Genomic DNA, 14,933 nt, shown 5'->3' with positions numbered 1-14,933 from the left:
TACTTAATTCACTATATTCCCTTTCCTGCTGTTACTTACCTGTCCTGGCTCCAGTACTAAGCCTTGCTCCCTTTTCTTATGCATGGCTCCGTACCAGCTTGCACTGGGTCTATTAACTCAGCAGACACCAAAATTCCATCATCGCCCAATGGCTTTTAAGGCTGGCTCAGGCAGCTATAAGAATGCTGAGTATTCAGGAAAGTGTAGCACCTAGCTACCGCATGCTTTTGCCGAATTTAACCTTATCTATCTCAGGGTTTGCTTCAGTCAGCTCACTCTGTTATTAACCATATCTATGCTACAATCTCCTGATTGCATATACTGTTATTACTGTGTCGCCCAGGGCTATGGGGTACTCGGTCCCGAGCGCTTTATAACTGGGGAATGTCACTTTGGTTGCCGTTGCCCAGTCCCGTGCCCTGGGGGCTTTTTAATGGGGAGTATTTACAGGGGAGATGAAAGTCATTGGTGTGACACCACCTGCGGGTAGCAGTTAAGATGATGGAACCGCCGCTGCTGAGTTGGTTACCCCTAGGGCTGGTGGTAATGGCAGCTGTGGTGGTAGGCCCTCCGCAGGTAGGGCTGAGCCCAGGGGGATGTATGATGAGACTTTTGCTGAAGAAGGGAGGCCACTCCGGGGGGTGTAATTTAACAGTCTTTACTCACAGTTGAGCCCTTGGATGACTGGTTCAGGTCCCTGTATTACCAGTGCCAGTTTGATGACTCAGTTGCTCTGTCCCCGACACCCTCAGTGTGGTTGGGTCCCCATAGCTTGGAGATGGTTTGGGGCCCGACTGTCCCCTTGGCAGTCTCCTTGTCCGTACGGCAGGCAGTGTGGACCCTGTAGGGCCGGTCCGTGTCCTGAACCCTGATCCTTTCTTTACTGCTGGTGCCCCCGGATCTGTGGGTCAGTGAGGTCCGTGAAAGTCCCCTCACTTGGCAGGTAAATGCCAGGCTGCGTGAAGCTGACACCTGACCTAGGGCCCTGTGCCCCGTCGGTGCTCTGGTCCCAGTGGTACTCGGGTGTACCTACCACTCTTCTGTGCCTCCGAGTAACCGTTACATGACCCAGTTCTAGGCATGTCTTTCCACTTCCCTCTCTACCACTTGAATCTCTACTCTTGACTGCTTGTCCCCTGCCACCATGCTGTCTAGTCCCCTGGACTGGCTCCACCCTCTAGGTGGCCATCTCTCTGGTATGTGACTATCCAATTACCCCTGGTGTGGAGTGGGAACTGGGATTTTGGTGTGTGCAGGTGTTACTGGCACTTGTGTTCCAGGTCCCTGTTTGTAGGCCCTGCATCCTGGTGAGGATGCAGTACCTAGTAGTGCCCTGAGTGACTCAGGGGCGATACATTACCATATCCCTGATACATGTTCCTCTGCTGGTAACCATATCCCTGCTGCAAGTACTAGACAGCATATACTTTTATGCTGCTCGTGTATAAGACTGCTTCCAGCAGAATCTATTGCCTTCATCTTCACTTGCTCATGTGCTCTCTTGCATACCCTGATATCCTGGTCCTCTTTAAGCTTTCTGCTGTCCTTTTTGGCTGGATCATCATCTAGGTCAATGATGTTGAACCTGACCTATGGCATACAGGATCCACCTCACCAGGTGAGCCATTAAAAAGCTACTCATGCCATGGATTCCAAAGGTGCAATGGTTTCAACACCTTTGCTGCTGGATACAAAGGACTTATCTTGACTGGTTCTGTAACTTGCTGTGATCCAATGGGAAGTCATACAGGCTATGTATAACCTCTTCTCTAGTATGGATGCAGTAACTCAAATGCCTGCTATAACAGCTTTGACACCTCAACAACTAACACAGCCATCTTCTTTACTGGAGAGAAAAGAAGGTGAAGTTCCAGCACCATATACAATTCAGAGTTTCTTCTTTATTTTATCATTTAAAATTAGAGGGGGTAAGGGGGATACACCATCTACAATAAAAACGCGAGTCACAAGACGCGTTTGAAACACATCGGTGTTCTTGGTCACATGAATTTTATATGGTGCTGGATCTTCACCTTCTTTTTCTTATTACTCCATGTGGACACCGGTCACAGGTTTCCGTGCTGCTGCTTATTGGAACCCCCAGGTCATTGTTGACTTTTTGGACTTCTAAAGTGGTGATCTGATACATAAACACTATTTCTACTTGTCTTTCTTACTGGGCCATTCTTGGGAACATCTCTACATTTGCCTACTATGACCCATCAAAAGTGGAAATAATTTTTAATTTGCTGTCTGAATATGCCTTGTCTTGGGCTGCATCATTGTGACACTGATTGTATGATGTATTCTCTACCTTAATTTCTGCCTTCCATGTGTTTGATGAACCAGGTCGTATCGACTCAGCCTAGACAAGGGACTAATAATGTGGTATATTAGGCCATCCAGCTCCGAAACTTGCCATTAGAATTGGCCTGGAATAATGATGCTCTTCTGGCCATTTTCTATGCTGGCCTATCTAGTCAGATGAAGGACAAACTTGATGGTAGAGATATGCCATATTCCCTTGATGATCTTATTTTTTGCCACCCAGGTGGATTTAAGTTTTAAAAATAGAAATAGGAAGAAAGCTCAAGATTTTCAAGTCCTGTTTAGAAGAGCTGTATTTAAGGAGAGAGGTGCACAGCAATGTTGACATTAGTAAAGTAGCAGGGTGCTGCCACAAGCAGTTTAATTATAATTCATAGAGGAGAAGAAAAGAACTGCTTATCACGGGAAGCACACCAGGTCATTATTAAATAGATAGGATTTTATTGAATCACAAAAGGGGTTTTAAAAACATTTAAAAACATATAGCCCACACCTGGGTATCTCCATAGACCATAATTATTTGCGTGAAATACAACTTGCAATAAATCACAGATACAATACAGTGTAAGTCATAGCACACCAACACTCAGTATGGCAGATGAATGAATAGGTTCACTATAGCATCCAATATATCAAGTCATCATATAGTCCCTAAAATAGAGGGTCAAGATATATTTTCCATTATAGGAATAGACTGATACACAGCTCTGGTCAGTTTGTTGCAACCAAATAGTGAGCCAAGCTCAATAACACATCAAAAAATGTGAGTCATAGCATGCCAATACTCAGTATTGTAAGTGAGGTTAGGTTCACCATAGAATCCATTGTATTAACCCATCATATAGTCACTCAAGGAAGAGGGAACATATGTTCCAACAAGGAACCAGCTGGTAAACAACCCTGAGCAATATGTTACAGACCGATGGTGGACCCAGCCAAATAGGGTAGCCTCACTGCATGGAGACCCCGGGACACGCCCCACGCGTATCGCCGCTAGGCTTCCTCAGGGACAGACAGTAATAGCGATTCAAACACCAATCCTCTTATATAGTATACACATTATAATTACAATTACCTATAGCCAAATGTCACCTGTGTGCTCTGGTCCGGACCGTTTTAGAGCAAGTAGTGCCCCACGTGTGCAGATCGCCGGCCATGGTAACTCCAGCCCATGGCCGACGCCGCGCAGGTATCTATTGCATATAATCAAGTCCCGGCTCCTGTCAGAGAGCTCGTGCCGCGCGCATGCGCATGTGTACCCCTCACACCGTCAGCATCTCCGATCGTCATAGGTATAGGGTATAGGTAATTGTGTGAGTGTTTGTGTGCTATGACTTACACTGTATTGTATCTGTGATTTATTGCAAGTTGTATTTCACGCAAATAATTATGGTCTATGGAGATACCCAGGTGTGGGCTATATGTTTTTAAATGTTTTTAAAACCCCTTTTGTGATTCAATAAAATCCTATCTATTTAATAATGAATGGTGTGCTTCCCGTGATAAGCAGTTCTTTTCTTCTCCTCTACTGTTTAGAAGAGCATCTTCAAGGTCTCCCTCAAGAAAGGCCGCACAGGAACCCATATAAATTGGCCAGTACAAATTGTTGTTGGCCTGAAAGATCCCATTGGCTGACAGAAAGAATTTGTCTATAATGTAGGGAAATGGATCATTCTCGAATGGACTGTTCCAAAGTTAAGGTCAAATCCCCAGATCTTAGGCCAAGGGTGGGGGGATAGTCTTGAGGATTACAGTTTATTCCACTAAAGAACAGCTTGTGGTACGTATGCGTTTTATTTTTAATTCTGCAGAGTTTATGGGATAAGCCTTGATCCCTTGATCAATTTCACAGAATAATAGAATCATAGAATGTAAAGTTTGAAGGGACCTACAGGGTCATCATGTCCAACCCCTGCTCAGTGCAGGATGGACTAAAGCACCTCAAATGGATCTTTGTCCAGTCTCTGTTTGAAGACTACCACTGAAGGAGAACTCGCCACCTCTCATGGCAGCCTGCTAAACTTATTGATCACTCTCACTGACAAAAATGTTTTTCTAATATCTAATCCGTATCTTCTCCCTTTCAGTTTCATTCCATTGCTTCTTGTGTTTCCATGTGCAAATGAGAATAAGGATGATACCGCTACACTGTGACTTTTCAAAGCAGCAGAAAGTATTTGGGATATTCACTAGCCACAAGGTTGAAAATTCCTTTTATTTCCTTTCAAAGCACTCAGTAATTCCTGATGGTCAATTCAGGAAATAAAAAGTGAATCTACATGTTGATTATATTTCTTTCATAGGCCAATTTCGGATGCACCAGTGATCTGTGAACTTCCCTGGCTAAGAAACTATGCCCTGGTTATTAAAGTGAACCTGTCATGGCCGATATAGGGTTCATTTGTAGGTTAATAGAGCTATAAAGGTGCCTGCCCGCAGTACTGAAAGAGCTGTACCCTGGAAAAACTGAACTTTATATCTCACGGGAGCAGCAGGCTTGCAGTCATGAAGGCGTACCTAGGGCAAATACAGTCACTACTCTCAGCACTGAAAGCTGAGGCTGTAAGAATGCCATGGCACTAATAGACAGCTCGCTGTTAGTTAGTATTGGTCTTTCTTTAGGATATGCCATCAATATCTGATAGACGGGAAGCTATTCCCAGTGCCAGTACTGAACTGAAGGGCTCAATTGCGGAGGTTCACAGCACAGCTCTGACTACTGTATAGTGAATGCAGCTGAGTAATGCATATCTGTTCCCTATTTTAATCAATATGTAGTAAATGTGCAGCTGTAGGGAACAGCTGATTAACTGGGGTGCAGCATGTTGCACCCCCACCCATCAGATACTGATCTATGCTAAGAGTAGGCCTTCAAAGTAAAAGTCCCACAAAACCCCTTTAAATAGTAAAAAAAAAAGCATAAACCCACCTGCAGGCCTATGAGGTTCCATTTCATTCAGGGTTTCTCCTCCTACATGACATAAAGTGGATAATTGAAAAGTAAGTTATTGCAGAAGACTTATCAGCAGTCAATTTACATTTTTATTTATGTTTTTTGTGACATCCCTTCATTAGCAAATGAGACACGAGTTGTATTGTGACAACAATCCATGTGCAATACTGTGCAGCACAGGATATCTGTGACACGTAGACATGTACTGCTGCTTTGTGCGGCACATACATGGCGAGTGACTGTGAATTCACAACCAGCAGAGTCAGATTTGCCATCAGGTAAATAATACAAAAGTCTGTTGAGTCTGTCCAATAGTGGGCCACATGACTGTACACTTTTAGGCCCCCTTCACATGTCTGTTTCCGGTATGTGAGCATCTGGTTTTTTTACGAATACCACATTGTCATACAGAGTTTTGCACAAGCTTTGCTGACTGACATGGTCGCATTGGATTGCATATTCTGACACTCTGCTCGATGGTTTCTCTGGTGTCTGGAATCAACTCAGGCAGACTCAGGCTTCGATCTGCTGGGTGCTATTGCATAGGCAGACTAGCAAGAGTTAACTTCCTGTCCCATCCCTCTCTTGGGGAGGGGAATTAGATCAGGACTGGTGAGGAGTAGGGCCAGGAAGGAGAACTCGGGCTCTCCACCATTATGTGTATCCCTGAGAATAGGGATAGCATAGGGCCCCTCCGCTTCTATTGGACACCTGCCATGTGACGTCGCTGTGACGCTACACAAACCACCCCCTTAGAAAGGAGGCGGTTCGCCTGCCAGAGCAACGTCGCAGGGAAGGTAAGTCCGTGTGACGGGGGTAAGCGAGGTTGTGCGGCACGGGCAGCGATTTGCCCGTGTCGCACAATTGACGGAGGCGGGTACGATCGCTTGTGATTTCACTAGCGAGATCGCAGCGTGTAAAGCCCGCTATAGTCTTGAGTCTGGTGTAACGTCAGAGTAAATTCGCAGCATTCTGTGATTTTTGTCACAGACTCTGTTAGTGAAAAAATTGGTCATCTGCACTGCCCCATAGAATAACATGGGTAAGTGTGCTATCGGATAAAAAAAATCAGATCGCACTCGTCCAATTTATATGGTCGTCTGAAAGAGCCAATAGTGAGCTAAATAAATAAATGTCCGTGTATTACATCCTGCAGAGACGAGTCAAGGAAGGAAAAAGTGGTCAGGACAGTCTGGTCCAAATGGAAGAGAAAAGGGAAGTTAATGGTTGCAATCAGTGAGAACGTCACTGATTTTTCTCTACACTATACACATATTTGCACTACAGAGCACTGGGGTAAAACTGATATTTTCCAAACTCTATGTTAGTAAAATCAGCCTTAGTACTATAGTTTTGGTTAATCATCAGTATGGTGGTATCACTATTGTATGAGCTGTATATGTGGTTATGGCATGGCAGTTTGTTTCATGTCTTATATTGCAGTCATATTGGCAATGTTAGCCTTGGTACAATTTGAATCCGTATGGTGGCATTATTCCATCACCATAGCGGTATTATTATAATATTGGAGTAAATCTTGATATGTTTGAATGCTAGGCAGATGGTCTTATTTGTAATAGAGATTCCAGATGAGAAAGTAGGAGTAGGGGGTATGATGGGCCTGTGTGCTAAATGTGAGGGCCGAATTTTAGTCTCAGGCAGCCCTGACAGCCAATTATGGTGGTGTGCAACTCTATACTGCATGTTGTGACGGTTATATGCACCCTAGTTGCCAATCAAAAAAGCTCAGTCTTACCTTGATAAGGTGTGGTCCGACACTGAATGCTCAGAGGTGGATTTGTAGAATTCACCAAATAATACTCTCCTTTACCCTTAAAGGTGTAGTTCAAGCCGTCAAAAGTTATGAAGTGAGGCTCACCAAATGCTGAAGCTGTAGCAGAACAGAACAGCTAGTTTCAAATGTAACATTTATTACACATCCCACCATTTATAGGAAGACCTTTACTCACCTACGTATGGGGGCTTGTATGTGCGACAGTCACTGGACGGTCTTAATTCTAGGTAGTAATGGCAATTATCTGACCAAAGACAACAGTAATAGAAAGTGATCACATCATATAGCCAGTGGGAGAACCCAGGAATTCTTGGGGGCTTCTTGTAAGGAGGAGATCCCCAGTCATGGCCTCGATCAGGTGTGCTACCCCCAAGTGAATCAGTGGTTAGAACCTGAGCTCCTGACGCATCATAGCAACACTGTTGTCCAGCCGCATACTGTGGGCTATTGGAAAAGGAAAAACTCAGTACAGTATAGTGTATTATAGAAATATTAACGCTCAAAGGGAACCTGTCAGGTGCAATATGCACCAAGAACCACAAGCAGTTCTGGGTGAATATTACTAATCCCTGCCTAACTGTCCCTCTATCTAGTAGCAAAGATAAAGAGACCCTTAGAAAAGTATTTCTAAAGATCCTTTATGATATGCTAATGAGCGCAGGGACTAGTCGCAAGATCGTTAGTTCCTGCACTCATTCTGCCTTCTTAGCATGTTGGAACGCCCATAGGGACATGCTAACATGCTATTCAATGCCCATTACCCAATGTCATCAGCAGTGACGCATGTACCTGTGTCCACTGTCACCATTGATCAGAATGCCCGACACTTCCAGTCATGCGTAGTATGAAGCCGGGTGTATGCGTCCCGGCTTCAGAGAGGTCTAGTGTGCATGATCAGAATTGCGGGACCTCTGATCAGCAGTGACAGCGGACACAGGTATGCGCGTCACCGCTGATGACGCTGCATTGACTAGCATGTTAGCACACCCCTATGTGTGTGCTAACATGCTAAGAGGGCAGAATGAGCGCAGAAACTAATGCCCTTGCGACTAGTGCCGGTGCTCATTAGAATATCATAAAGGATCTTTAGAAATACTACACATTTCTTTATGTATGTTACCAGATACAGGGACGATTAGGCAGGGATTAGCAATATACACCCAGAACTGCTCTTGGTTCTGGATGCATATTGCACCTGACAGGTTCCCTTTAATATATGGTTGTGTAATAATATAGATAAATTACAGCTAACACAGTACCTTGCTTGTATGCTTCTCACACAGTGCACAGCTCCGGGGTGGTAGGTACACACACTGCCCTTTTCTATGTTGCAGCCATAATCTGTCTGGAAAAAAAAAACAGACCTCAATGGTTTTGTCTCATTTCTAACATTGAAACTTGTGTTCTACTTATAAATACATTCTGGGAAACTGAAAAAGTCACCATAAAGGTGTTATCCAACTTTGGGGATATAGTTTTCTTCTTACCGTACTTACCTAACTGTCTTATATCTCAGTAATGGGAAAATCTGTATTCACTGAAAAGTAATTTTACTAATGAACAGAGAATTTTGAGAATGAAAGATCAGTCCAGGAGAAAGAAGCATATTTCTCTAATAAGATATATTATAAAGGTTTTTTTTATATTTTCATGTGTGCTATTTACTTATGAAAATAATTAAAACTACTCTTTAACTCCTTACTGATATCCGCCATGTATGTGCAGTGCAAGTCAGTAGCAGGTGTATGGGGTGAGCCCGCCTCATACCCAGCAGATAGTGGCTGTGACACACAGCTAGGACCAACGTCTAACAGCCGAGGGTGGATCTAACCTCAACCCATGACTGTTAACCTGTTAAATGCTTCTGTCAAAGGCTGACAGTGGAATTAGAAGTGTACTAACATGAGAGCACGTCATTCTATGAGGCCATCGGCGCTTTTGTGACCGGATCGCAGGGCGCAGATGTGTTGCTATGACAGTTGGGGGTCTGTTGAAGACCTCAGACATTGTGATCAAAATGCTTCTTTGAAACCCAGCCTGTGGCTGGGCTTCAAAGGAGACTGTGATTCTTACCATATACAGCAAATATGTATTGTACAAGTTATCTGATGGTTACAGGTTCAAGTCCCCAAAGAGACAAAAACCCACAGTAAAAAAATGTACAAAATAAAAACAAAAAAACCATAAAAGTAAAAAAAATATCATACGGCTCCACTAACAGAAAAAATGAAAAAAAAATATGATTTTTTTTCACCACAATAATAAAAAACCTCTCAAAGTTTGATATCGACAAATTCGTAATGATATGGAAAATCATATTGCCTGGTCATTTTTAACCCACAATATAAAAATAATTCTGAAAAAACAATGTCAGAATTGCAGGGTTTTTTTACAATTTCATGGCACTTGGAATTTTTTTCTGTTTTCCAGTACACTATGTGATGAAAAAGATGGTCTCATTTAAAATAACTTCTCAGCCCACAATAAACAAGCCCTCATATGTCCATGTTGACAGAAAACTGAAAAAGGTTATGGCTCTCGGAATAAAGGGAAGGTGAAACAAAAATGCAAAAATGGAAATTGATCATGTCAAGAAGGGATTAAATGCATGTATTTTTGGCTAAAATAATTTTTCTGATTGAGTGTCAACAAAACTTTGAAACAGTTTGCCATCTGTAGTCTCGGTGTTGAATTTTCTTTTGCTGCTTGTACAATGGGTCAGTGAGCTGAATCTGACCCTCCAACTAGAGAGCTTCTGACTCTCTTATCTGTCTTTTCTTAGATAATTTCTGCTGATTTCATTAAAGTGAGATGATTAGGGAAACAAAGAGCCTGTAAAAGCAGAGGAACGCAACATTTTAATGAAATCTAATTGCAAAAAAATGATTTTAGCCTCAAATACATGCATTGACCAATCCTTTAAGAAGGAAGAATATGTTCATGAAAAGAAAAGCTAGACTCTCCCGTGTGTTCCATCCCAAAAAAAAATAATCAAGAATCCATGCATAGTAACCCAATCTTTCAATGTTGGGCGATGGTCCTGCTGTCTTCTACATTACAACTTCCTACTACTAAAATTACACAACCATCACCATTATAAGAACAAACTCTGTTATTAGGAAATATCCATATATTTCCTAGCTCAGATTTATGATGAAACTGATTTTCACCGAGGGCCACATCAGAATTATGGTTGCCTTGAAATGGCCACTTGTAACTATAAGGCCTCATGTAGATCTCCATGCAACAGGGTACGATCATGGACTGCAATTAATTTCCCTGGTTATACATCTATGTAGTAATATACAGTCATATATTCATATGTTATAGGTTCTCTTGGACAATTTAATTTTTTTTACTATATGCCTAACTTACTAACGGTCAGGTAGTTACTGACTATTTGACTGTTGTCAGATCAGTCACACATCGCTCCTGTCAGCGATTCAATGGCTTCTGATGACATCATCTCAACAGAGCAATGGTTTCTATTCCGCTCTGCTCTGTTGACGGGACATTTTTTAGGGTTGTTACACTGATTGACATCCAGCTTTCTGCTGCCTAACTGCAGGTAGCCAGCTCTCAATTAGCATGACATGCAGTCATACTCCATCAACTGAGCTGCCCAGAAGACAAAGAGCTGCTCTGTAGACATGCAGCAGCTTAATCGCTAGCAGCGTGATTGGCTTTGGGCAGTTAGTGACTACCATGTCTCTCTGAAAATAAGACATATTATTTTTGGCTCCAAAAAAAGCGTAGAGCTTATTTTTAGAGATGTCCAGAGAAAGTGTATGTATCCGCTCACCTGTAGTATGAAGGAGACCAATGCTTCCCAGACACGTGCAAGGATAAACCAGCTGGCAATCTTGTACGGAACCTTTTACAAAAATCCAGCACCGAATCCAGGAATTATATTAAAAAATAATAATGTTTATTGAAGCATATTAAAAAGTCCAATTAGGGTCCAGAGCAAGGAAACGGAGAGGACGCGTTTCGAACTGTGTAGTTCTTAGTCTGTCTCTAGCAAATGAGTGAAATGGACTGATTAAAATAAGCTGAGAACCGGACATGGACAACAATGGGCGGAGAGAAGGGGGAGGAGCAGACAGAAGGTTAGAGGTGGAAGGAAGGAAGGGAAAAAAAAAAATTAAATTTAAAAAAAAAAAAAAAAAAAAAATTAACAGAAAAAGAAGAATGGAATTACAAAGTTGATATAAAGACAATATAAAGTAAATAATAAAGGCCAAATTAGGCCATAAAGATCATTTTTTTTATATTTAGTATGTCAAAAACAAATCACTTTTAAGGTTCATGCCGAAAGGTGATCTAGTGCCCATTAAAAAGATCAATTTGGTCTCCCTCCGTAACAATAAATCTTTCAAGTTACCTCCTCTTTTAGGCAATCTAACCTTTTCCAAGGCGACTACTTGCATAGTATCTGTATTACCCGCATGTTTTAGCATAAAATGTTGGGAGGCTCCTGACAGATTTCTTGTTGTTACGTGGCTAGCATCGTACACGTGTTCCGAGATTCTCTTTCTCAAGGGGCGTGTAGTACTGCCAATATATTGAATACAACATTTAGTGCAAGATATGCAATAGATTACATGGTCAGTACCACAATTAATCATGTCCTTAATCAAAAAGGATTTACCATTAACATAAGAGGAAATCGTTTTTGTACCCACCATAAATTTACATAAGCCGCATAATTTGCACCCGCACCTATAGGAACCGCATGTGGGGAGCCAGGAACGGTGATCATTGCAATTAGTAAATTCATGGAATTTTCTATGATCACTGGGAGCCAATTGATTGCCCAGGGTAACATTTCTTTTAGGTACAAATTTTATTCCTTGATCCAGCACTTTTTGCAAAACATCATCAGATGACAAGATAGGTAAAAATTTCTTGATGATGCGAACCACTTGGTGGTAATCTCTGCTATAGTTAGTAGAGAAAACCACTGAAAATTTGTCATGGGAGTTAGAAGGTGTGTTTTTCATCTCCAGATACTGAGCTCTACCCTTGAGGCTAACTTTAAACTTAGGCTAGTTTCACACTACGTCTTTTTAACATCCGCTGAAAACGTTTTTTTAGCGGAAGTACGGATCCTGCTTTTACAGCAAATAACGTATGCAAACGCATATGTTATTTTGCAGGATCCTGCAGTGGATGTTTAGGGGCGGGCATTGGAGTCATGTGATCGGGAGTGAGGGGAACTAGACTGGGAGGAGGCTTCTGACAGCTGCAGACGCTGGTAACCAAGGTAAACATCGGCCTTGGATACCCGATATTTATCTTGGTTACGAGTGTCTGCAGCTGCTAGGAGCAGGGCTGCCTGCACGCGTAACCAACGTAAACATCGGGTAACTAAGAGAAGTGGTTACGCGATATTTACCTTGGTTACGAGTGTCCGCAGCTCTCAGGTGGGGGAGAGGGAGGGAGGGAGGAAGGGGGAAAGACAGAGATAGAGAGAGAGAGGGTGAGGGAGGGAGTAGAGAGATAGACAGATCACGCGAGACTGGTTCTGGGCATGCTCAGTACTTTCTGGGCATGCTCAGTACAAAAGCAGGATCCTGTCTATCAGCACGCCAGCGTTCACCTGCGTTTGCGTGCGTTATAGTCAGGATCCAGCAATTTGCAGTATTTGGACGGAGCTCAAAAACGCTACAAGTAGCGTTTTTGAAACATGTTAAAAAACTGCAAGTCACTGGATCCTCACTATAACGCACGCAAACGCAGGTGAACGGATGTTAACGCGAGTCCATTGCAAATGCATTGAAATGAAAACGCATTTGCACTGGATCCGCTTGTCCGCTAAAATAACGTTAAGGACGGATGTTAAAAAGACGTAGTGTGAAACCAGCCTTAGAGCGATCCAAATGAGCCTGGGAGTAACCCCTGGCTTTGAATCTATTATCAATTGTGATGAATTCCCCGGCTAGGTCCGCATTAGTTGTGCAGCATCTAGTAGCTCTAATGTATTCTCCCATGGGAATATTTTGAATAACATGTCGAGGATGGCAGCTTTTTGCATGCAGAAGGGAGTTACCCGAAAAAGGTTTCCGATATAATTTACTCTCTATAACTCCATCTATTTTATTGCCATAGAATGACATGTCCAGAAAATTGATTACCTCCGGATGATACTGGTAAGTGAATGAAAGGTTATGGGCGTTGTTACTGATGTAACCAAGAAATTCAGTGACACCATTATAAGTACCCCCGCCATATAATCAAGATATCATCCAGATATCTCAAATATATGGCGGTATCTGTCAAAAAGGGGTTGGACAAGGTAAAAATATACTGTTCTTCCCACCAATGCATATAGATGCAGGCTAGGGAGGGTGAAAATTTTGCACCCATTGAACAGCCTTGGCGCTGAATATAAAAATCACCCAAAAAGGAAAAATAGTTGTTCTTTAAGAGAAAATTAGTAGCCTCAAGGATAAAACTCTGCAGTTCCATAGAATAATTTGTGTACCTGTCAAGATGGCATTTAAGAGCTAGTATAGCTAAATAATGTGGAATACATGTATAAAGCGTCTGGACATCGCAAGAAATCCAACTAAAACCCTCCTGCCAACTGATATTGGATATAACGTTCAATACATGTTTACTATCAGTTACATGACTTGGAGATGACTGAGCCAAATCATGTAAATAATCGTCCACCCATTCAGACAAATGTTCGGTGACAGAGCCGATCCCAGAGACAATCGGTCGAAATTTTGGGGGGAATACATCTTTATGCGATTTGGGGAGCGCGTGTAATATAGGAGTCAAAGGGCAAGATGGAACAAAATAATCCCTTTGTTTGTCATTAAACAAACCAAGTTGGAAACCTTCTTCAATCAATTGTGTTAAAGAATTTTTAATTTCATTTAATGGATCTTTAGTGACTTTACTATAAACACTACTATCATCAAGCATTTTGCATAATTCTCTTTCATACAATCCTGTGTCCAAAACTACAACCGCGCCCCCCTTGTCAGCATTCCTAATAATAATATTAGGATTGTTTCTTAATGATTGAATGGCAAGTTTTTCTTTACCTGAAAGGTTGGACGAGAGATTCTTAGGCTGTTTATGCAAAGCTGTTAACTCTTTCTCAACCAAAGTTTGGAAATCAGTCATCTGGTTACATCGTGATTGCACCGGATAAAACGATGGATTAGGAATTCTTCTAGGTATAATCGAATTATCTGACAAAATACATGAGTCCTCAGATAATTCACGTAAGGTCTGCAATGCTATTTGCTCCTGAAAGGAAGACATCAAAAAGCCAGATTCCTGTACAACCTGAGGAATATGGTGATTCTGTTCGGGCTCCTGAAAAAAGTGTTTTTTAACAGTTAGATTTCGTATAAAACGATTGACATCCAAAATCGTTTCAAAAAGATTGAAATCAGTTGTCGGTACAAAATTAAGACCTTTTTGAAGAACCCGAACCTCATCATCATTAAGAATATTAGCTGACATATTAATCACAGAGAAAGAATGTTCCAGATCTAATATTTCCTCCCCCTCGTAAAATGTCCGTGCTGGAAGTCTTTTTCTCCTGGAGTGCTTAGTACCGGCCCGCCTTGTTTTTTTCTTGGCTGTTTTGAAGCAGGGCAGTTTTTTGGATCATGTACTGATGTTGAGGGAACAAGATGGTTAGGCTCAGATGTGTCCGTATTGTAGTCAGTAGACTCTGCATCCTTAGTATCCAGTTCAGTTGAAGAGAAACTGACTTTATTATAAGGGGTATTAGATCTCTTTTTTTTATTATTTTTAAGGATGGATCTTGGTTCATTCCCCCTGTTCCATCTGAACTGGTGCCACGTATATACCTTATCCGTCTCATAGTCC

General features: G+C 42.0%; 1 protein-coding gene across 1 annotated transcript in view; it reads right to left on the bottom strand.

Moving 5' to 3' along the window:
* SUSD2 (sushi domain containing 2) overlaps positions 1-14,933 on the bottom strand; it is a 384,373-nt gene that overhangs the window by 186,644 nt on the left and 182,796 nt on the right. Inside the window, exons 7-10 of the mRNA XM_075324313.1 lie at positions 8,336-8,421; positions 7,252-7,520; positions 7,038-7,172; positions 5,258-5,299 (exon numbers count right to left, since the gene is read on the bottom strand). Of these exons, the coding sequence (XP_075180428.1) occupies positions 5,258-5,299; positions 7,038-7,172; positions 7,252-7,520; positions 8,336-8,421 (532 nt within the window). The remainder of the gene's footprint in view (positions 1-5,257; positions 5,300-7,037; positions 7,173-7,251; positions 7,521-8,335; positions 8,422-14,933) is intronic.

The sequence above is a fragment of the Anomaloglossus baeobatrachus genome, chromosome 1 (assembly GCF_048569485.1).
Source record: "Anomaloglossus baeobatrachus isolate aAnoBae1 chromosome 1, aAnoBae1.hap1, whole genome shotgun sequence".
NCBI lineage: Eukaryota > Metazoa > Chordata > Amphibia > Anura > Aromobatidae > Anomaloglossus > Anomaloglossus baeobatrachus.
The sequence above is the reverse complement of the archived record's forward strand: the minus strand, read 5'-3'. Positions and strand labels throughout refer to the sequence as shown.